Source organism: Pyrgilauda ruficollis, unplaced genomic scaffold (assembly GCF_017590135.1).
Source record: "Pyrgilauda ruficollis isolate IOZ18807 unplaced genomic scaffold, ASM1759013v1 scaffold15, whole genome shotgun sequence".
NCBI lineage: Eukaryota > Metazoa > Chordata > Aves > Passeriformes > Passeridae > Pyrgilauda > Pyrgilauda ruficollis.
The window spans coordinates 8093079-8116466 of record NW_024513654.1 but is presented as its reverse complement, the minus strand read 5'-3'; the positions used below and the strand labels follow the sequence as shown (position 1 = coordinate 8116466).

At 39.1% G+C, this 23388-nt stretch overlaps 1 protein-coding gene across 1 annotated transcript; it reads left to right on the top strand.

Annotated features, from left to right (window-relative positions):
* Nucleotides 1-1171: 1171 nt before the first annotated feature.
* On the top strand, nucleotides 1172-22529 carry CASP7 (caspase 7). The gene is made up of 7 exons (XM_041461562.1): nucleotides 1172-1229; nucleotides 2400-2512; nucleotides 17119-17276; nucleotides 18138-18266; nucleotides 18748-18923; nucleotides 20317-20455; nucleotides 20991-22529. Exons 2-7 carry the CDS (start codon nucleotides 2400-2402, stop codon nucleotides 21212-21214), a joined length of 939 nt encoding a protein of 312 aa, XP_041317496.1. The 5' UTR covers nucleotides 1172-1229; the 3' UTR covers nucleotides 21215-22529.
* The last annotated feature ends 859 nt before the right edge of the window (nucleotides 22530-23388 follow it).

The window sequence follows — 23388 nt, the reverse complement described above, 5'->3', positions numbered from 1 at the left end:
TTTCATGAAGACATAGAATCAAACAGTTTCTGTATTTCCTGGGTAACACCCATATATATCATCAGAAAAGCATATTTGGATGTTCTGAATTTCAGGTGCCACTGTCAGTCACTGCTGGTGATTACAGAGTCCCTCTCCTCTCCTCTCCTCTCCTCTCCAATCTATACATTTGATCTATACATAATGATCCATACATTTCCAATCTCCCTGCTGTCCATGGTGATCCATTATGGATTTGGAAGTGATGCTGTTTTCTCCAAAAAAAAAGCAGCTAACAGATGGCATGAGAGGAACCATGGGATTCTGCTAGTTTGATTTTCAGGAGAAAACTTTGGCTACGCATCCAGCCAGGAGCCACAGGGCATAATCCCAGGGAGCAGGGAGCTGTCCCAGCAGCAGCGTGCAGACACTCGGCAAGAGCTCCTCCATCACATGGAGGCACTGACCTGTCGGGGAGCAAAAGCCTGTTTGTTACCATGCCTGTGTTTTGTGCCAATTAGGAGGCAGTTACACTGAAAAATGTCTCTTTGATGTAAATCTCTTCAGGTAGTGAATGTTAAACACCACGCACCGCTGGGTAGGTGTATGATTTTGCAGGATTGGAGCCTGCATCCAGGAGTAATTAGCAAGACTGTGCCAATCTTCAGTCTGTGCACTGGACCGCTGGGCCTGATGCTACGGCTGCACAGTGGGATACCGTAATTAGCAGAGATGCAACACGCACAATAATTGGGAGGATAAGGAAATGCCACTGAAGTTTATATAAGGGGAAAAATTTCCTTAGATCTAGACAACCTCGTGTCACCATGAAACTTTCGACTCTTCTTTGGCGGGGGTGTGCCGGAGCACAGCTATTAAAACGTGGTAATTTCGGTTTCGCTGTGATGTGGCCGTCATTACCTGGGCAGCGAGGAGGGCCCGGGGGCTGTGCCCGAGACCCTCTGCCGGGGGGACGGACGGGGACAGGGACAGGGATGGGGACAGGGATGCGGATGGGGACAAGGGTCAGGGATGCGGACAGGAAAAGGGGCAGGGATGCGGACGAGGACAACAGTCAGGGATGGGGACGGGGCCAAGGGTCAGGGATGGGGACGGGAACAACGGTCAGGGATGTGTACTGGGACACGCCACGGGAGCCCGCCCCGCCCCGGGAGCGCCTCCTGCTCTTTCGCTTTAAGTTTCCCTTTAAGTTTCGCTTTCGCTCCCGCGCGGCCGGACCCAGCAGCAAGGCAAGCCCCGGGCCCTTCGCAGCCCTTCCCCTGCCCCTGCCTCCCCCGGGCCCGCTGCCCGGCCCCTGCCCTGCCTTCCTGCCCTGCCTTCCTGCCCGCGGTTCCCGTTCCTTGCTGCTTTCCTGTGCCCGGGCAGCCCCCGGGGCCTGCGCGCTCTGCTTGCTCTGTGTCTGTGTGTGTGTGTCTGTGTGTGTCTGTGTTTCCCAAAGCCGAGGCTGGACCTGGCTTTGGGAGCTGCTCTTACTCTCGGGGAGCTCCCAAACCTCTGCCAAGGCTGCTCCCTGGCCGGGTGGTGCAGCCATGGAGCCGCTGGTGCGCTCTGAGCTGCTGCTGCGGGGGTTTTCGATGTAAGCGTGTGCTCTTCGCAGTAAATGGGTGATAGACGCAAATTTAATCTGCCTAACTATGGGGAAGGGGCAGGAATCACTGCTGGTTTCCTGGTGAAAGTCTGGAAGCAGAGACAGATGTTTCAGTGCATCCCACCCCGAGGGGAGGTCCTGCCTGTGCCCTGCGCTTCTCTCCGCTGAGCTGGCACAGATCGCTCTGCTCTGGTTTCCCTATTGCTCCGTGGTGAAATTAAAACCACCCACAGGAAACACACAGGACTCTTGCACTTACACACATCTGACTGTGTATATGCAAATGAAAACACAGGAGCCCTGCTTTCATCCCAACCTGCTCTTTCCAGACCATGGGGAACCATCTGGGAACTGCTTCTGTGATGGGGACAGCTCCCTTGGGCACATGGCAGCATACTTGGGACTACCCTGTGTAGGCCAGGTGTTGGACTTCGATGATCCCAGGGGTCCCTTGCAACTCAGAATATTCTGCTTCTATTTTATGATTGTGTTGTATGATTCTGTGATCTTTCACCATAGAATTATTTTTGATTTTGCTGTAATCTGCTTTTTTGAGAGTGATGTTAGATGAGTTCCTTTTGGTAACTGGCACAAGAAAATAGAGATGGCTGAACACGTGCAATGCCACAGCAATTCAGGACCAGAAATCTGTAGCCACTCTTTTCTGAGGAATAAGTATGCAATAAAACTGATTAAAACCCTCAAATATATCTTCTATAAACCAGACCATAAATAATCTGGTTCTCAGAAGTATTTCTAAAATGTCAGTGCTCACTGAGGTACACTTACATTCTTGTACTTTCATTTGCAGATGTCAGAGGATCAGCATCATGATCTCCCTGCTGGAGAGGGAGATGATGAAGATGGCTGTGATGTAATTGATGCAAGGCCAGACAGAAGCAGCAGGTTCTCACTTTTTGGAAAGTAAGTTTCTACTTGTACTCCTGTTCTTCTTCTTGTATCAGCTGCCATCTTTTAATCAAAGAAACATAAAAAGGCTTGATTTGGTGTTCACTTTGGAATGTCCACAATGTTATTGATGGTCTGCATAGAAAGGTGGTTTATGTTGTATGAATTTGATGTATCTTGTCTGTACCTTAAAGCATTTCTTTGTAATATTCCCTGTAGGGAAACCTATAATATCTCCCATAAGTTTTATTTGGCAGCTAAGAGACCACCAAGTTCATTTAGCATCAATTACAGTCCCACATCTTAAACACTGACCTTTGGTGGAGCTGGGAATTGAATATGCCATTAATTATCTATTTTACTGCACTCAGCTCAGCTAATCTCCAGCATCACTGGAATCCCCTGCTGACTGTCTAAGTTACTTTAAAGCCTGGATGTGCCATCTAGGTTGTAGCACAAAGAAGCCTCACCAAGTCTAGAGATGTAACCCCTTACAGAACACATTAAAAGCCTTTCATTTTAAAGCATAGTAGTCTCACTGAAGCATAAGCTTACTTTCATTAAAACAGTGGGAAGCAAGAACTATTTACTGCTCATCTGTACTCCTGAAAACACTGGATAAATGTGATTAGAATTGCAAAAGATGAAAAATGAACATGCAAAGTTTATAAATACTGTTAAATGTCAGCAAATGGCTACTTCACATTGGATTTAGTGAGATTTTGCAAGAGATATTTGATACAAAGTCTAACACATTTACAGAGAGGTTTCGATTTTTTTTACTATTGGAAATTTACATTAAAGTCAGCAATGTAATTCAGAGAGTACATGGCTAATATACTTTTATTTCTGCTGTTTATTCTGTGAGTTTAATAGGGATAACAAGTTTGTGAGAGAAGTGAAGATGCTTTAGTCTTAGAAGACTTTTGATGTGCTGTTAAGCAAATCACTGTACTTTGTCTCATTTTATCATTCCTCAAATATGTTTCATGATGCATATGTGTATTATTAATTTTAACAAATAGACAAATGTAACATTTGTTTCTAAATCTTGTCAAATATTTTTTCAAAGGTTTCTTTCCAACTTTATAAAATGTGTGGTTTGATATTTAATTTGGTCTTCTTTATAAGAGGTGATATGTTAATACTATTACTAAATTGTGCAACTCAAAGTTAATAATTGCCAAAGAAAAGACAATAATCAGCATTTCTATGACTTTTTCAATAAGAAATTTTTCAAATAATTTGGCTGTTCATCAGTTTGAGGCATTCATCTTTTGGGAACTCCTTGAAGATGCAATTTGCAACATTTTTCTTTAGAAGTAAAAAATTACTCAGATTAAGTATGATGCAGTTTAGAGAATTCAACTTAGATTTTGTAGGAAAAAAAACTTCTGAGAAATCTAACAGTTCTTGAAGAAAATAGTGATTTGTTAAAGAGGAATGAGGTGCTTGACAATTAAGGTATTTGTCTGTCTTTGTCCTACAGAAACTAAAAGTCCTTGGTCTGAAGGAAGGTAGGGGAGGAATGTGAGAGGATAAAGGCAAATGGGATCTGATCTGAACTATGATTGTGATAAAGGAGAAAGTGAAGGGAGAATGATCACCCTTTGTGCCTCACAGGGAATCTAGGGTACATCCAATGAAAAGTTCATGCAGTAGGTTTAAAAGAAGTGTTAAGATGTAATTTTAACATAGTGCAGAATGTCACTGTACCCAGGGGATATGCAGATGTCAAGATTTTAGGTAAATTCAGAAGAGATTAAATGTATGTGTGGAAGAAAATTCCAGATGTTAAAATCTTTGGTGAAGATGTTCCTAAGTCACATCTCTGTGAGAATATATTCTGTATCCAGTTTCTTTTGTTTGCTTTCTTCAGACTCATTCCTAGTCAGTACCAGGTACCAGGCTAGACGTACTTGTTCTTGAACCAGTGGGGCTCTCTGTCTTGATTGCCAAAGCTTCATTTTGGCAGCATGAAGAAATCTTAAATAAGGTGTCCAGAAAGCTTTAGAATGACTATGATTTTATGGTCCCTTTTTATTTGTTTTTATCCACCCAGTCTTTTACCAGTTGTGCAGTTCTCTCAATTAAATTCTTCCCTGCATTTCATGTACTATTGCTTAGCATAAGTGAGTTCAATGGGAAAGCAAGTAACTTGTGATGTTACATAAGCACGTTAATTTTAATTTGAGAGAGCAGAGCAGTGAGAAGCCACATTCAAAGCTGTGCAGAAAGACCAGCTGTTTCCAGTAGCTTCACAGCTCCAATTTGCCACTCTGGCTGTGACTGGAGATCTGCCTTGTCGCAGCAGTAACTAGAAATAAATTAAAACCTTACTCACGACATACTTCTCTCTGAGAAGTCTGTGAGGCTGCTGCACCAAGGAGCTCACGAGGCTCAGAACAAGCCAGGATGGGCAGATTTTTTTGACACCTCAACAACTTAGGGGAATTACCTTCTGCATATTTCCTTCTCTTTAGAAAAGTGCTAATACTTAGCTAATGTTGGTGAGAAAAACTGTACAGTGGGGAAAAGAGTTGGAAGAAATTTTGGGTTAAATATGCCAGCCGGGTTTTTATTTAGCCACTAGATGGCAGGAGGGGATTAATTTTGTGTACTGCGAAAAGAGCAAAAAATCGGCTGTGCTGCCGTTGAGCAAAAAGTTATGTTCCAGAAAGCAAACGGTGCACAGGCACATTTTTGGTGCACAGCCTTGCACATTCTGGCAGGGCTGTGCACCAAAAAAAGTTTAAAACCTGTTTAAAAAAAAAGATTGAACTAAGGATTTCAAATGCGTATTTTATTTTTTTAGCTAACTAATAGACTTTTTCCCACACGAGTTTGGGGTTTTTTACTATGCTATATGTGCTCCTTTGACACTTTCAAGGCTTTAAATAGAGTCTTGCTTCTCCGCAGGAAGATTTAATAACTTCATTTGGTATCTTTTGTGTTTTATGATTGATAGCAGCAAATGCATTTTAGCATCCAGGAAAGCTAATGGAACGTGAAATGGAATAAAATTGCAGTTGCACTGTGTTAAGTAGAGCTAAGATTTCTCTTAATCCTAATTAAAGTTGGTTTGTTTTTTTTTTTTTTTTTTTAAAGCTGCATCCAGAAATTCCCAAGGCTTGGTAGACTTGCATTTGCACTGTCGAAAATCCTGACTGCTCATGAGCTTCAGTGCAGAAGAGTTTTGTTATTAGTAGTATCTAGGTAGCAGTTTTATCCTAATTTAATTGTACAGAACCATTTGTCATCTGGTTACTTTTATCTGCTCCAGCCCTGCTGTCTTCTTTTACAGTCAATATTCCCCTTCTCATCTGGAAACAGAAAACACAGATATGTATTAAAAAATCTTTACAAATACTTACTTACAAATGAAAGTGTGTGATTCTATAGTGCCCTCAATGCAGACACATTAAATGGGTTGTAAGAAAACCCCACTGAGAAATTTCAGAGGTTTTGTGGTGCATGTAGTCACCAAGAATATTTTAGCTGTTTAACACTGCAAATCCTAAGTATCTGTAAGATATTTATTTCTGTCAAGTCACACCACTTTAAACTTTGAGACTTTTGAGTAATTTGAAAGTTTCCTGGAACTGCCAGTGTGTCTCTCACCTTCTGTAATTCAGGGGTTTTGATGGTTATATTGTTAAGATATCTACCACATTTGTAAATTAGTATTTAGATGAAAAAGTTGCATGGATATTACCTTTTCTTTCCATGTGTACAGTGTTTATTTGGGTTGTAGGACATCAAAGTGGGGAAACAAAGATGTTACCCAAGGCTGTCTCTTTTAACTTCATGACCCTTGTCTCAGTACAGCCATATTTCTCAACATAAATAACCTTGTCCTCCAAAGAATAAATACTCATTTTTGAGATTCATCCTCAGCTGAACCTCAGGTCTGGAGTTGTAAAAGGTGTAGAAAGTTGTCTTTGTTTCTAAGCTTTTCTGTTGTTCCTCTGTCTTTTGGGATCTATTTTCCATCCACTTTTTGTAGTATCACATCCATTCTGAATTGGAAGGGACCCACAAGGGTCACCAAGTCCAGCCCATAAATGCCTGTATGGGGAATACCAACAGTTTATTTTTATATTGATTTGTAAAAGAAGCTGCTTTTCAGGTAGAACTTTTATGGAGAACAGTTTCACACTGCTGCAGATGCATATGTGCTCCAGAGTTGTCTGTTCTGTTACACATTTTTCAGTGTCACAGCATAATAGACCTTTCAAAATAAATACTGCTAAGAAAAGTATCTCTTTTATCCTTAGATAGACTAAAAATAGCAAGCTACTTTAAAGCAACTAACAGCTGATGAATCCTTATCTGAAGTTATGTTCTGCAGCTCAGATGTCTGAGCTGACCTCCTGTTTCAGCCTCATGTTCCCTTAATGCTTCTGAGGAAGTCACTGTGTGCCTTAGTTTGTCCTGTAAATGGGTGATGATCTTTCCTTTTACTGCCACAGCTCCAAAATCTATCACAGTATAATTTTAATTTTCTTTGGAGTTTGCTTGTTCTGCTTAGCACAAGGCAAATACCAATTGTTTATGTTCACCTGAAAGCATCAAACATAAAATTTCAGAAGTAATTTATAGTCTGGAAAAGTTCCTACAAAGACAATTAAGAGATTGTAACAAGAAACAACAGGGATATTTCATATTTATTACTCTTTTTTAAGTCGGGAGTTGTTTTGGTTTTGTTTTGTTTGTTTGTTTGGGGGTTTGGTGAGGGTTTTTTTGTGTACATATGTATGTGTGTGTCTGTGTTTTGGGGTTTTTGTTGTTGTTGTTGTTTTGTTAAAGCAATTTTTGTTAGATCTGGAACTCAGCTTCTGGAGAGCACTGCAGGAGTATTTAACAATGGGTGGAAACTGTGGCCAGTGCTTGTGCTTTCCCTTGGATGCTTACTGCATTTACCTCCTAGGAAAAGCCCATGTATCTTGAAATAGTATTTAGTCTGTATTACAAGAACTCATTGATTCACAGTCAATATTTGTTTCCAGTCTCCTTAGAGCCTTTTTAATGTGAAGTACAGCAAACACTGGGTTATCCAGGAACTGTAGCTGAAGTAATCACAGTCAAGTATCCTAATTACTTTTTGTAGTTAGTGTAGTAATTTATTTCCTTTATTATAACAAACTCTGGGCTGTATCATACAGAATTTGGAGGACAGCTGTTTTGTAGCGTCACGCTTAAGCTTTCAGAGCAATCCAAACAAATTTAAGCCAAATTTATAATAAACCATGTTTGAGGGTAAATGTGTAGGAAGTAGTTGTATTAGTTAAAGCATAGAGAGGCTTTGTAAACTATGCATGTTAATTTGCATTATTTTGCTAGAAACATTCATTTTGTAAATGTTGTGGATCAGGTTTTGACAGAAGGGACATAACACAAAGTGAAGTATGCCATCCCACCTCCACCTCAACATCTATTTTCCCGTACTCTTACACAGGAGCAGAGGTAGAATGAGTGATGGGAGGGTGTTTTCTGCTTGTCAGCAAAGGTGGCTCAGGCTGCATGACCTCAGCTGGCAGGGTGATGGCTGGGGGGGTTTGAATGGCCCCACAGAGCAGAACAGTCCAGCGTGACCCACTGCTGACACAGGCGAACGCCGGGCCTGAGCTCACAGAGCATCCTGCTCTCTCTGCAATGCAGCCCGAGCATGGTGGGCTCCTAGCACTGCCAGACAACGCCAGACTTGCTCCTGAGGACAGGCTGAAGCTGTTTTCAGATGCAGTGTGGAGTACCATTTGATGATGAGCCAAGGTACTGTGGAATGTTATTCAGCTCCTTCCTTCTCTGCCACCTGTTTGGAAAAATCATGAGTTTATACCCTAAAACTGTTCAGTTTAGCTAATCCTAGCTCCATTGCCATTTTGCAATTGCTAATCCTTGCTAGAGTGTTCTCTGAGCATTAGTGTTTGGAGGGCTTGCTTTATTTTGAGTCATTTTCCAAGCAATGCCCATGTACCTGTTAATTTCTCTTAGTACTATGAAAGGCAAAAGAATCTTCATCTTTTTTTGCATATAATTGTCAGTTGCTTATGTACATTATACTGCCTAGGGTATGATCATGCAAGATTTCAGTTTCCAGAACACCCATGGAAGGTATGGATGTGCAGGTTTTCTAGAAAGGAGCAGAAAGCCTTTCAGCAAGTAAAATTCTTTATTTGTAAAAGTTTACATTTTGAGTGTTTTTTGGCTATTATGTTGCATTCAATATTGTGAGACCTGCTTGGCAGATAAAATGCAGCTAATTGAAAAGCTGAATCTCTATTACAAGTGATGATTGAGAGTTTAGAACTCCATTTTGCAGTCATCACACCACAAAATTGTCATGTGGGTTGTAAGTGATCCCTAAAATATTAAGTGCACAAAACTAGGGCACTGCTACCTGTTTCTTTTCTTTTTCCTTTTGTCTTTTTTGAACTGTTGTGAAATGTGAACAATATTAGATCTGTCTGTTGAAACTTCTTGTCCAAAGTGCTGCTGGCTTAGTCCCAATGCACTTGGTCTGCTTCATTTGTATATAATAAATTAAATTGCAGTTGTGGTTTTGATTTGAATTAGTTAAGGCCATCACTAATACATACTTTAAAAGACAGGAAGGCATATTTACATTAACTATCAGAACTTCAAAAAACGTTTACAAAGGGTGCCAGAAGTTGTAGTCTGAGGCTTGTTCTTTCAAACAGCTCAACTCTTTCATTATACTGTTGAGTTGTCTTGGACTGAGTTTCCCAGTTTTCCAGGTTTTTAGAGAAGATTCTCTCTCCTAATTGGAGATTAATCTGAAACTAAAATGGAACAAAAAAGCTACAAGAGTAGCTTAGGGTCTGAAAAATGTCTTATAATGAGGTATTGAAAATGTATTCAGTGTTTCAGTTGATGTTAAATAGTCATACAGGCACTAGCATTGCTCTCTCTTCAGGGAAACTGATGTGTAGTAATCAGAGTTAGGAATTTGTTTCTGGACTGAGATCCACTGTAAACCTCCATAGTGAAGGTTTACAATAAGAATGTAAATAATAACTTTACAGTAGGAATGGTTTGTTCCATGCATTTTCTTTCCAGGAGGCGCCTGTCAGTAAGCTAACCCACACACTCTAGACATAAACATTGCACAGGTGGACAAAATACGAGTTTTAAAAGTATTCTGGTTTAAAATCATTACTGGATAGAGTCCCAGGGTGGGTCAGGATGGAAGGGACCACAGTGGCTCCTCTGGTCCAAGCCCCCTGCTCGAGCAGGGGCATCCCAGAGCACAGGGCCCAGGATTGCCCCTGAGACTGGCTCAGTTGGTTGGAACATGGGGCATCAGTTTTTGTACTGTCCTCCTCCTGGAAGGAAGCCACATGATCTGCAATTGCTTTATGAAATTTGTTTGTTTAGACTTCATTTTGTGATGGAAGAACTGAGACCAATAAATACAGAGTTTTTTTTCCCAAAGTGATTCCACAGCAGAAGCACAGCTCATTTTGGTTTGTTTAATACCTTTCATCAAGTTAATTGGGCAAAGCACAGCTAGCATATGGTCTTAATAAATACACTTTATTCTGTGTTGTACTCTCGGATGTGATATTGAGAAATTTAGGAAAATGCCAGGATTTTTCTAAATAAATGGAAGCAGTTTATTTTGCAAATTTTCTGTGAAATCTGTTACAGTACTCTTTCATGTGCCATATCAAGAACAAAACTATGTTTTTATTATAACATTGGTTTTTTGGATGAATGAACTCAGTCCTGTCTTGGAAAGAATTTTTTTAATGATAGCTTAGGTCCTTCCCAGCTCTAGTATTATCTTGATAAGTTAAAGGAGATAATCACATTGTTTACCTAACTCCTTTCTTTTGATAGTGCTACAGCAATATTTTCTGTTCAAAATTACTGTGTTTACCATTATTTGAAGGGCCTGTGACATGAGTTTCCAGGTGAAGAGGTACTGTCCTAGTGGGTTCCTAACTTCAGGTTCGTTCAGAGAAAAGGCTTTGCCTCTGTTGGCTTTCAAACTGGCTTTATTTAGTCAGCTGGCAGTCTGATTCCAAAGATGCCCTAAAGAACTCATGAACTAATTGGCAGTTCAAAAATATACTGAAGGCTGATTAATTCCTATGGCCCTGTCCTTGAGAACATTTACAGTCATTATTTTATTGCCTGAGCAGTCCTGTTGCTCCCAGGAGGAAAGTGGAGTGTGTTTGTTGGGGCTCTGGTGTTCCAGCAGGCACACTGGCCATTTCCCTTTATTCCACTCATTCCCAAAAATGACTTTCAAATTTTATACATTTCAGCAAAGCAATATATAAATAGGCAAGGGCAGCACAGACTTCATATACCATCAATAAATATGAACTTCAGACTCCCGTGTTATAAGCTTAGCATGGTTTACTGAAATTTTGAATTTCTTTAACAGATGAAACAAGGTCCTGACAGGGAACAGAAATCTAGGAACACTGGGGTTTTGTGTGTGGTATTGTGTTGTTTATGTTTGCTATTCTAAGTTGCAGCTGTCAGTTTTCATGCCTTTTGTGTAAGACATCTGTGTGCCATGGTTAGCAATGTAGATGGCATTATGTTTAAATGCTTTTTAGGGAACTTCTTTGTGCAGTTTTGTAGGATTCCTTTTATTCTCTCTGCTAAATGAAGACTTTCTATTGTGTGGAAAATATCCTGACTTTAATATTAGAAATTTTTTCTCAATTTTCCTTTGACATCTATCTGGAATATATTTTAAAATAGCCGTCTAAAGACTGGTGATTTTTGTTGGTGCTCATCTATCAAAGTCAGCAGTCCTTTGCTAACATTTGCTAACAGGGAAATTGAAAGTATGCAAGGCTTACTTGACCTTCCTCCTATACAGTTAGTATTGCCCCTTTTTCCTCAGGAGACTTCTGTTTCAGCTATTAGACTTTTTCCGTCAGTTTCTGTCATGGCACATAATTTGCAAGCCTGAGTATGCACTTTCAAATGCACTGTAATACAGTTTTGGTATTTGGTCTAGACCTTGTGGTTTAGTCTTTATCCCATGTAATTTTTGCTTTCTGATTTTTAACAGTAAAGGAATATTCATTTTTATGAAAGACAATTTGAGTAGTGACACACTGTTCTTGTCCAGAAATGTTGCTGTTCTGCCAACCTGATGCAATATTAATGGAAAAAGGCAACAGGATAATCTGTTATTTGCATGAAGTTCTAAATCTGTGTTACACTACCAAAAAACTAACAGATCTGACAAGGAACAAAAGTGTGGCTTAGAGAATTTAAGATATAAAAAGCTCTAGTCAGGTTTAACAAGTGTCATTTGCTTGGTATTGCCAACTGGGTTCAAGATTCAAAAAAAATTCAAATTGGGGAGAGTGTACAGTAATTAGAGGTGTATTAAATACAGTGCAATTAGATGGAATTAAGGTATTAAAGCTGGTAGTTTGAAGAGAAGTTTATTTAGAAGTAAGAGATCTTAATGTGTGATCATCAGAAAGCATCAGAAGTATGAATTATGGAGCCCAGATCAGACCACTAATTATTGAGGCTAAAGTAGAAATATAGAACAAAATATTGAACCTTGTTTTGGCTAATTTATAAATTCTGTTTCCTGTTCTGTGTGTGTTTGTTTGTTTGTTTTTTTAATGAATAAATCTAAATTGATCTCCAGCACACTCATTTTTACTGCACATAGCTTAGTGATGCCTTGTGAATTCAAACACAATTGTATTTGCATTTCATTGTTTTCTGTCTATCCTTTCACTCTTTTTTTAAGTAAATAAGTCCAGTCCAGGATTTTTCCCCAGGAGAGCAAACAGCATTTAGGATGAGCAGTAGTCACAAACATAATTTATATTGTGCATGCAACAATGGAGGGAGTGGGAGTTTTTAGGCAGAAAGGGCAACATAAACTGCATAAAAATAAATCAGCAATAGGCTATGTGAGTTTCTCAAGAGGCCTTAGAACTAATGCATTGTCCCATGCATTCCACAATATTGTAATTTAATGGGAAATTTATTCAAATGAAGCCTGTATAGAGTCCCCAAAAAGTCCTAAGGGAAGCATCTCAGTTGTTTGTAATAGATTAAAGAGCATTGCAGTTTAAGACACCTTGCTCCCACAACACTTAAGGGTATGAAAGTTCTGGTGGGTGTCAGTGGATTACCTGAGAATGTTTGTACTGTTCACTGCTCTACTCCTGCCCAGACCCACAGAAAGGCTGAGAAATGTGACAGAAACTAGAATAAAACTATTCACCAATGCCAAGAAAGCATTTGGACTCCAGGAGGTGTCCTGAAGTGATGTTTTACAAAGACAACATGTTTTCAAGGGCAATTTTTTTTTATCTGAAACATGTTATCAGTTATTCAAAAATTATATTGCACATTGTATAAAAGAAGGAAGCCAGAGTAAAACTGTCAATGTTTTGAGATATTCCTTATCAAGGAAAGGCAAAGTTTACTGAACTGCATAGAGCAGAGTAAGACACAGTTCTCTCGTTTTGTGTGTTTACTTCAAATAGAAATAAATGGAATCAGTGTGGCTTTTTCCACCCAACTCTGAATGTCAGCTCCCTTAAATTAAGCAGTGTAGAATTGTAGATTTTTTTTATCTGCTTACATTTTTCAGTACAGCAACAAAAGGCCCTAATTTTCTTGGGAGAGAAGGGGACTACAGCTTTCTTGAAAACCTAGATATCCTTCTGTAATACCATTTATTTTGAACACTCCCTGGAAGAGAACAGTCATTTAAATAGCCAGGCAGAGGAGTAGGTGAATACTAGATGAATAAAGACAGTGCTCAAGGAAGCCTTTGTCCTGCACATGGATTCTTAATATGTTGGTATGTCACACTCATGTATGGTAGCAGCAGGAATGGAGGAAGGTGCCACTAGAAAGGAAGTCAAAGGAGAGAAAATCACAGCTGCTAAGAGACACTGCTTTATTTTTTCTAAATAATCTTTAGGTATAGTTAAATGTTGTTGGCGATGTTTTTATCCTTAAATCTTGAACCATGTTGAAACAATAATTTATTCCAAGTATGAGAGAAAAGAAGGTTTGTTGTGATAGGTACCAGTCCTTTAGATGATCAAGTCCACTACTTGTGCAAGTGAGATGTCTCCATTGACTTTGGCAGAATTTTAGCCACTCATGCTGATTAAAAACTTTACTACTATTTAAAAGTTCAGTAACAAAATGATAAATAGAATAGATAACTTTAGTTTTATGTTTGAAAAGTGAGAAGTTGGTAATAATGATTTTCTCAGGATTGATGCTGAGTCTAGACTTGATGAAGTCACATTCCCAAATATGCAGTTGGCAAGCCTGAGGCCTGGATTTAGGGACACGGTGAGAGTGAAAATGTGCAAGCTATATGAGAGTGCCAGAGTGTAGTTTCAGTTTTTCTGAACTTTTGACCAAAGGGAGAAAACTTGAAATACCTGGCAGCAATAATGGGGAGAATATTTCTGTATAAGGGAAGGATTAGTGACCACTAATGGAGTGAGGAATAATGGCACAGCTGTAATTAAGACCTGAAGAATGATAAACAGTCATGAAATTCAACTTTCTGTTTAGTCCAGGTAGGTTTGAATCCCAAAAGAGGGAAATTAAAGACACTAGATGTCAGAGAAGCAGAAAGAAATCAAGCAGAGGACACATAGTTTAAAACATTTTATAAAAGCATATAACTAATCTGTGGAAATCCTTTTGGAAAATACAGTAATTAGAAAGCTTAGTAAGAGCAGCGGTAAACATTTTTACTAGCTGGTGTCCAGTTCAAAATTCAGAAAAAAAGATTCAGGCTTTCAGTCATAAGTCTGCCCATCATTGACAGAAGATTTCCTTTAAGGCCTGATTATTACTTATTTGTAACTTTATTAGTTATCATTACAAGGTCTGATTTAGCTTGTTGAATCTGAAATGTTGGACATTATACTGTCAGAGTAGCCAGTCAGGCAGTTCCCATGTTGTGCTGTGTTGGCACAGGAGCCAGAATCTTGTCTGGACTGCAGATCCAGGCTGAGTATAATCCACAGCCTTTGCTCCCTTGTTTATTCAGTTTGGACTGATGCCAAAAGATTTCTGGAACTTTTTATTGTCTTCCAGTAAGGAAGTGATAGGCGTGACCATGCTGTGGGTTTTGGGTATCTCATTAACCTGTTCAGCTTGGGAGGAAGCATTAGAGTAAAACCACAGTGTGGTGTGTGAAGGAACGGGGAAATGAGCTGCCCAGGCTTGGCTGTGGTGTTTGCCATTGACTGGCACAGAGCTTCTGGCTGCTCTTGGGAATTCCAGCAGCAGGAATTGCATCCCTCAAACTCACGAGGATTTCTGCATGAATGAGTGCAAACTGTTGAACTTGGGAGTGAAGTGGTTTCAGAGAAGTTGCGTGGCTCCACTGCTGTGCCACTTAACCCTCGCTGCTGTTGGCAGTGGGGCTTTTCGTGGGGTAACGTGGCTGCCTGATTTCTGGGCTGGAGTTTGGTCACTTCCAGCATTTTAGACAGTGCAAACATGATACTGCTCAAATGGGTCCATCCCTGAGTGTTGACAGCTGCTCATGGGTTGGACATAAACAGAAATGTGTGTGCAATCCCCTCGAAAATATCCTGTTGTCTCTAACAGCCACTGTTGTTTAATTACTTTTTCAGGAAATCATTGAAGCCAGATAAATCTGTAGAAACTGAACTTTCATGGACCTGAGTGGTTATTTGTCGTTCTGAAATTTCTTTTTCTCTCTTTCACAAAGAAGCTGCCTGGTGATGGAGGACCAGGGGAAATTTTAGCTTAAAATAAGAATCCAAAATCTCTTTGAAAGTCAAATGTAATATCAGCATCATACAGCTCTGAGTGATTCTTTAAAAGAATTAGTTAAGAATCGGTTAAGACTTTTTCTTGAGGCAAAGCATATTTAATTATTGCTTCCAGAGCCCTCAAGAAGTATATGCAAGGAGAATATCCATATTTGCAATTTGTCAGAAAAAAACCCTGTATTTCCAGACATAATCCTCAAGTAGATCCAGTTCAATATCTTGTTTTTCAGTCTCTAAGGGAAGTCTAAAAGAGGACATGATATTAAGACGGTCACATGTAAAAAGAGTATAATGGAAGCCTGCCAGGTGCAGCTATTTAATTTGGCCCTTTAGAATAGAATGTGATGGCACTCAAAGATAAGAAGCTGTTTTGAAATTGAATTGCAGTAGCATTTATACATGATGAATCATTTAAAGAAGGTTTATTATAGATTCCAATTGGTCTTGTCCTTTAGTAATAAAAAGAGGACACTTAGAGCTAAAAGACAACCATTGTTAAATCAGGCAGGTAAGAAAATAGATTACCTAAACATTTAATCAGTTCATAGCAATCTCATGTCTACAAGTTATTATTGAACCAAATAAACTAATAATTCTTTAGGAAGATGGCAGGATGAGAATAGTGAAAGTACTTAAATTAATTGAGGTTATAGGAAAAAATTTATGCTGTTATAACCAAACTGTATTATACAGTTCTTTGTGCTGTGAAAGTAGTTTATATTTTCCTATCAAACATCAGCAATCAATACTATGGGAAGCTGGATGCTGGAACAAATAAGAGAGGTGTCAATAACTTCTTCTGCCCTTTCCTGAGCATTGTTTTTAAGTGGGCTCCAAAAATTGCTTATAATTCTGGGATTGACTCAGACTCCTTATAGGCTCTTACTGGCTTCAGTTTTGCTTGAGGAAATCTTAACCACACCTGAAGCCACCTGCTTGGACCAAAAAGTCCACCTGTAAAAGCAAGTACTGCTGAGTTCCTCATGCTTGTGCATCAGGTGTGCATGCTGGCTGTAATTGATTTGATATTAATACTTTATTTAGATTAAATCTGTGACTAATGTCTGTGCTGTCCTTTGGCATCTCTTTCTAATACAGTGTAAGACTCCTGTATATAGCAAAAAGATCAGTACACAGTCATATAACCAGAGAAGATTTATAAATATAACCCATTAACTCAATTATTATAATAGTTTGATTTGTTTTTTCTTAGGTTTTATTCAACAACGTTCAGGTATCAGTGATTACATTGAAATGTGCTTGGGTTTTTCATAGGTTCAGACTGCTGTTTGGCAGGCCAAATTAACACATGACTTGTTCACATCTATAACCTTTATCAGTAGAAACTACCTCCTTCTTAGTCTTAATCTGCACAAAATTTAGGGATGATGGTGATTCAGTAAACAATTCTCATCACACAGCTGGGTAAACTGCATATCTTTATGTTCCTGGAATAGCTACTATGGGAAATCTGTCTGTTCTTCCATTAATTACTTACAGTAAAAGTAAAATATGTCCAGAAACAGTTTGCAAAAGGTTGCTGCCAGCCTCACTTCATGTAGGCCATTTGTTTTATCTCTGGGTCAGGATCTGTGTCCTGCTGCTGGCTGCAGTTCACTCCAGAGTTATTTCACCTCAGAATCCATCTGCACACAATAATCACTTCATGGAAATCACAAGATCTTAATGCCTTGATCCAAAATGTAAATGAAGAAAACAAATATTGGAGAAGGAAAAACATGGGGCAGGGCTGCACGAGTGGTTTGAATTACAGTAAAGAGGCCGTGCATGTGACTGGTCACTAACAATAATTTCATTTAGTTCACTTAGAAAAAGGAAGAATGGAGAAGAAGAGCAGCCAAAGCCCTCTCCCAGTAATCAATACCGAATTGTTACACCCACATTCCAGTATAATATGGATTACAAGAAAGTTGGCAAATGTATTATTATAAACAACAAAAATTTTGAAGACAAAACAGGTAATGTTCTTTCTTTGATGTTACTCATTACAGTCCACAGAATTTTTACACTTTCTTTAATCAATAAGTATTCTAGTTTTAGGACATGGAATTTTGATGAATGTTTTTCTCTTTTTTGATAAATAGTTGTTCCTAAAACTTTTCCTGTTCTCCAACACCTGTGTTAGAGTGGCTCTTTTCAACATCTTTTCAGTATATGCCTCAAAGACCATGTCTCCTTGCTGTACCAACTTCAAACTCAACCTTTGTTCCAGAGCTTAAAACTACGTTGTTAAAATTTGAACTTTGGCATCTGCAACCCATGTTATAAATTCTCTGTCCCTGAGCTGCTGCTATGACCTACAAAAGCTAATAGCTAGCTGTAGGTGTGCTCTGTTCACACTCCTGCATTTAACCTTCCAGACCACATGTGGTTTCAAGGTAGACAAATACTTGTGTTACAATCGGGTTTGTAGGATTTTTCCTGTACGCTTGGCAAGCACAGTAAATTGTTTTCCCCAAAAGATTCTGTATCGGATCCTTTTACTGGGTATAATAGAGACACTTTTCAGCAGGTTTTCCATGGGGTGCTTTGTGCCTGCATAACCAAAAGGAGATGGATCATCCTTAGAGCTCCTGTGTTGCAAGGTGCTGGGGGCACGCCAGCATTTTTCAGAATAAAATATGTGTTAACACTGAACATAGCCTTATTTTTGAAATCTCACAATTTGTTCTCAGTGCTGCGAGAGGATTGTTTTAAAAACATGTCACTGAGACATTGTTTAATTTTATCAATGATAAACTTAAACGTTTGCCTTTGAACACGTGAATCATTTTGAGTTGTGTAATGTGCAGTCAACCATGTTCTTTGTTTCCTGGCAGGAATGGGCACACGCAATGGCACTGACAAAGATGCTGGAGACCTTGCTAAGAGTTTTAAAAACTTGGGGTTTGAGGTTGATATACACCATGACCGAAGCCGTGATGACATGGAAAAATTACTGAAGAAAGGTGAAAATTCAGAATTGTAGAATAATTTAGAGGGCAACAGACCTTTGCAAGTCACTCAATCTACTCCCTGCTCACAGCAGGTTAAAGTAGAGCAGATTGCTTAGGCCCCATGCATACAATTTTATGTATTGAAGGATTTGTTTTCTGAATGGACTGGGGCTTAATTCCCCACCTCATCCCCCAGCATCAGTTCAGAAATGCACAGTATTCTTGTGAAGCACTTGTCCTGTCTGTTAGGTGAAGAGCCTTCATATTAGATAAGGAGTTCAGCCTGTTGATTCCAATGGGCTAAACTCAGAGTCAAGTGAAGGATGCATCCCTGTGCTCAGGGTACTCACCGCATTGTAAAAGATGATCCACTCCTTCTTATGCCTGACAGTAGGAGCCCAGTGTGTATTTACCCTCAGAAAAATGCATTTGCTAAATATCATTTCCATTTAAAACATGGCTTTTTTTTGACTCTGAAGTGTTTGCCTTGTAGCTGCTGAGGAGAACCACAGTGATGCTGCCTGTTTTGCCTGTATCCTCCTAAGCCATGGGGAAGAGGGGCTCATCTATGGCACAGATGGACCCATGGCTATCAAGAGTCTGACTGCACTGTTCAGAGGAGACAAGTGTAAAAGCCTTATAGGCAAACCCAAACTGTTTTTCATTCAGGTAATAGCCCTAAGGAGAATACAGTGTCCTACTGCTGCAGCAGGGAAAACATGCTCTGTTGGTTGTCTGCCCTAGAAAAGCCCTGTAGCCTGACTTACTGAATGTTGCCGGAGGTTTGTGAAAAGAAATGTGTTGAAAGAAGTTGTCTATGGGTAAAATTATTGTTTGTTTTTAGAAGATAATTTGTATACAAGATTCACAGGTGTAAAGAATATTATCGTTGTCATTTTCTATATGGTTTTTCTTGGTAATATATGGACTTCAAAGCAGAAAGATAAACTCACTTTTGTGCAAGACAGAGCTAAGGACAGTACATGATTTTCAATAGGAATAATACTGTCCAGGTCTCTTTGAATTAAGGCTTCCTCTACAAATTACTGCTTAAATAAACACTTTTTTTCCGTCAGTAGCCTAAAAATTTATATTGCATTTTTAAATTAGCATGTAATTATTTGTACTAGTTAATACAATTATTAGTTAATGTATTAATTGTATTAGTTAAAACTTTTAAAGACAACTGTTTCAAACAGCATTAACTGACATATCGTGGGTCTGAATTCTCTTTTTTACATAACACATAGCATTATTTGCATATAAGAGTTGCAGCAGATGTGGTTTTCCCTAGGCTATCCCATCAGTTAATCCTCATCCTCAAAGTGAAAACTGTTTTAGACTCTTCATACCACTAAAGTGATGTTTCTCCTAATTACACTTTTGAAATGGTTACTTTATAGACTTTAAAATTATCTTAATAAAGACAATCAGCCCTGTCATATAAGCCAGGCAGACTTGTTCTTTTACAAGAGCTGTCAGTCAAAGCTACTGATCAAGAGCTGAAAATTACCCACCAGGACCATTGTCCCAGTGTGCCCTTTAGATAAACTCATGATTAAGAGAAAATTAAGAATCAAAGAGATAAATGGAAAAGTATTGAAAATGCAATATACTTGTAATGGGTGGTCAAACACTAGACCACATTGTCCACACTGTAGAGTCTCCACCTGTAGAGTCCACTGTCAAGAAATTGTCCAGGAGTCAGCATTATGTAATAATTGGGTGCTGAGAATGACTCTAGACTGGTAAAATTAATCATGGTTTGAATAAACCAGTGCTGACATGGCACTTGTTGACAAACAGCTGAGATGCACAGCCTCAACACCTTAGCCTTCCTCTGCTTACAAAATGTATATTTTTCAAAGGGTAAGCTAGTAACTTTATCGCTGAACAATTAGATATCCCCCAGAACTGTATCTCTGCTTTTAATACATGCAAAGTACTGCTTAGAATTAAAAAAAACCATTAAAATCCGTTAAAAGACTTTGATGAATACTAATTGTTATAAAACCTTGTTTCTGCTTACTGGAAACATTCTCTTTATATTGTCTGCTTTCAGGCCTGCAGAGGCTCTGAATTTGATGAAGGTATACAAACTGATTCTGGACCTGCCAATGACACCCTGGAGACAGATGCCAACCCGAGATACAAAATCCCAGTGGAAGCAGATTTTCTGTTTGCTTATTCCACAGTGCCAGGTAAGGAAAAGAGGGTAAGATGGGGGTAGAAGCCTGAAAACTCACCATCCATACTGACTGGATTGGAGATGGATCCCCTGATGATAAATTGTGCACTGATGGACAAAGGACAAAGGCTTGGTGTGCATTGGGTATCCCCCACTTCTGCACTGGCTGCAGAGGAAAAGGGAGATTACAGATAGCAAAGGCAGTACTGTGTTCTGGGAATCCTGCCCTTCTGTGTCCTGGTGTGCTGAACGTGTGGTGAAGGCAGGAGGAGGAATAGTTACAGCACAACACTTATTCTCAGAAAGGAAACCTGTGTAATTTTACTTCTTGCAGATTCCCTGGTGCCAAAATGTAGAATGGTACTTAAGCAGTGTGAGGTTTGGAGAGTTAATATACATTATTCTCAATTTTAATGAAGTAGGATGTGTAACACAGCAGTTAAGAGTTCAGCTTTCAGTGTGTGCATTGTCAGTCTTTGCCCAGAGTCTTTCACACAAAAGAGCAAAAATAACTCTCCCTGTATCCTCTTCCTCGTCTTTCCTGTCAGGTTATTACTCCTGGAGAAATCCTGGAAGAGGCTCCTGGTTTGTGCAGTCTTTGTGCTCTGTGCTGAATGAGCATGGAAAGCAGCTTGAGATCATGCAGATCCTCACTCGGGTCAACTACGTGGTGGCCACCAATTTCGAGTCGCAGTCCGACGATCCGCGCTTCAGCGAGAAGAAGCAGATTCCCTGCGTGGTCTCCATGCTCACCAAGGAGCTTTACTTCTGAAAGGGCATTTCAACGCAGCCCGTGCTGAAAGGGCAGGTTTTGGGTGGAGATGTGAGTGTGGACAGGAGTAGCACATTTTTAATAACAGAAACGTGGTAAGGCGAGATTTTTTAATGTTGTATAAGACGGGGTGTCTGGTGGATGGAGAATATGCAATATTTTATAGAAGCTGTGGGCCAGCCTGACAGCTATTACTAATTATTGTGTCTTGGTTTCCCTTAGTGTGGCTGTCATGATTTATGGCTACTGAAGATGTTATGAGTCAGCTACCTGACCCATAAAGCTTTTTCCCAGAAATCAGATTGTAAATTAAGAATAAAAACAAAAAAATCTTGAGAGTCCTTCTCATTACTATTAGCTCATGGAACCATAACTTCCTTGGAAATTCCCAAAGACCATCATATTATGGGTAGGTCCAGTAATAAAACAGTTTGTAGCTATTTAAAAGGGCATTTCTTACTCTAATGTATTAATTTTCTTCTAATGAACATTATTCATGAAGGCTCATGATTGCTCTGTGCTCAATCTGGAAGTCAGCTTACTTAGTCATCATTCTAGCATAAGATGAATGTATAAAAAAATCAATATTTTTAGATTATTTACCTGAACAATATAGAAATATAACAAATAGAACAATCAAAATTAAAATCTTTGTAGAAGATTGGCAAATTTTACTTGGATGGAACCATATTAAAGTGCCTTTGTGAAGATATTTTGCCTTGCAAATGACAGTTGACTGAGAGAACAACCTGAAATAATGGTATTGCATTTCTTCTGCTTGCAGAAATAAAAGTGCCTGCTTCTTGATTCAAAAGTTAATGACAAGGCTTCAAAACATTAAAATTTAATGTTGAAAAGGTAGAATTATATGTTCCAATAACAAATGTATGTTTAGATCTAACTTCTAGATGTGAGGATTTTTTGCCAAAACTGGAAATGGTTACTTGAATCAGAAACCAAAGTGCCTTCTTAGTTACTGTATGGTCTTGATTTTGTGTTTTAGAGTTTTGTTGGTGATCTTTATATTTCTACTTTTTATATTTCCTTTAGTTGGTAGCTAGGTCAAAAAAAGTAAGTTTAATGATTTGGTTAAACTGATAAAGAATTAGTTGTTCACTCTTTTCCCAGTTAATGTACTCTACACTCCTTACAATCTTCTGAGAAAATGAAAACCAAGTTAGCAAATGGTTAAGTTTATTTTCCTACAAATACTGTGACATAGTGAGACATATATTTTTTTCATAAATTTACAGTTATTTGAATTAGATAAGTGGTGATTTATGGAAATATTGAGCATGACATCAATAAAGACCTTTTTAAAAAAAAAAATTCTTTTGTATATCTGCATGTTTGTCACTCAATCTGGTAAAAACCAACCAAGATATGTCCCAGTCCCTTTCACTTCAAGGAGTGCAGGTGGTCTCTGGCATCTTTTCAGGAGGAGGTTTACAGTGTCAGGGGAAAGGTGGGTTAGAAAAGTAATTTGGCATTGGGTGACTTAGGTTGGACAGGCCACGTCCTCTCTTGGAGTAAACCAAAGTTAGTGGAAGTATTTTATTGGAAATTCCGTGTTCCACCAGTGCTTTCTCTTGCCCTTTACACAGTAAATTGTACAGTGCTCTAGCAGTGCATGTGAGTGTGTTCTCCCTGCTGCTTCTGCCAAATAGCTCCAGCTTAAGCTATTTTCTGGAATTAAGGATGTTCCTGGTTTACCATGGGCAGCTAACATTTCAATATTTGTTACTTCTCTAGAGGTTCTTTCATGTCTTTATAGTTCATCTGTCTTTATTTGCTTGAGATCTAGCCTGTTTTTAAATTTCTGTGAACAGTATTCCTTTGTCTCCAGAACTTCAGGCCAGTTCCAATATATGAGATACAGAAAAATCAGCATAAAATACCTGAATACACTGCCAGAGAGGAAAGCAACATGGAGAGATTAACTTAGAGTAGAAGTGAAAGACAGAGAGAAGAACATCCCCTTGTGTCAGTACCAGGATCTCTGCTAGATGAGCATGGCTTTAGATCATACGCAGAAAAGTTAATATTATTTCAAAAGAAGATTGTGTACCAGCAGACATCCCCCCTGCATGGTGATCCTGAGGTGGCTGAGAGCTGTGCAGCCCGTGAGGCTGAAGGAGCCCACTCAAGTGAGGAACCCCTGACCCTTTCAGCAG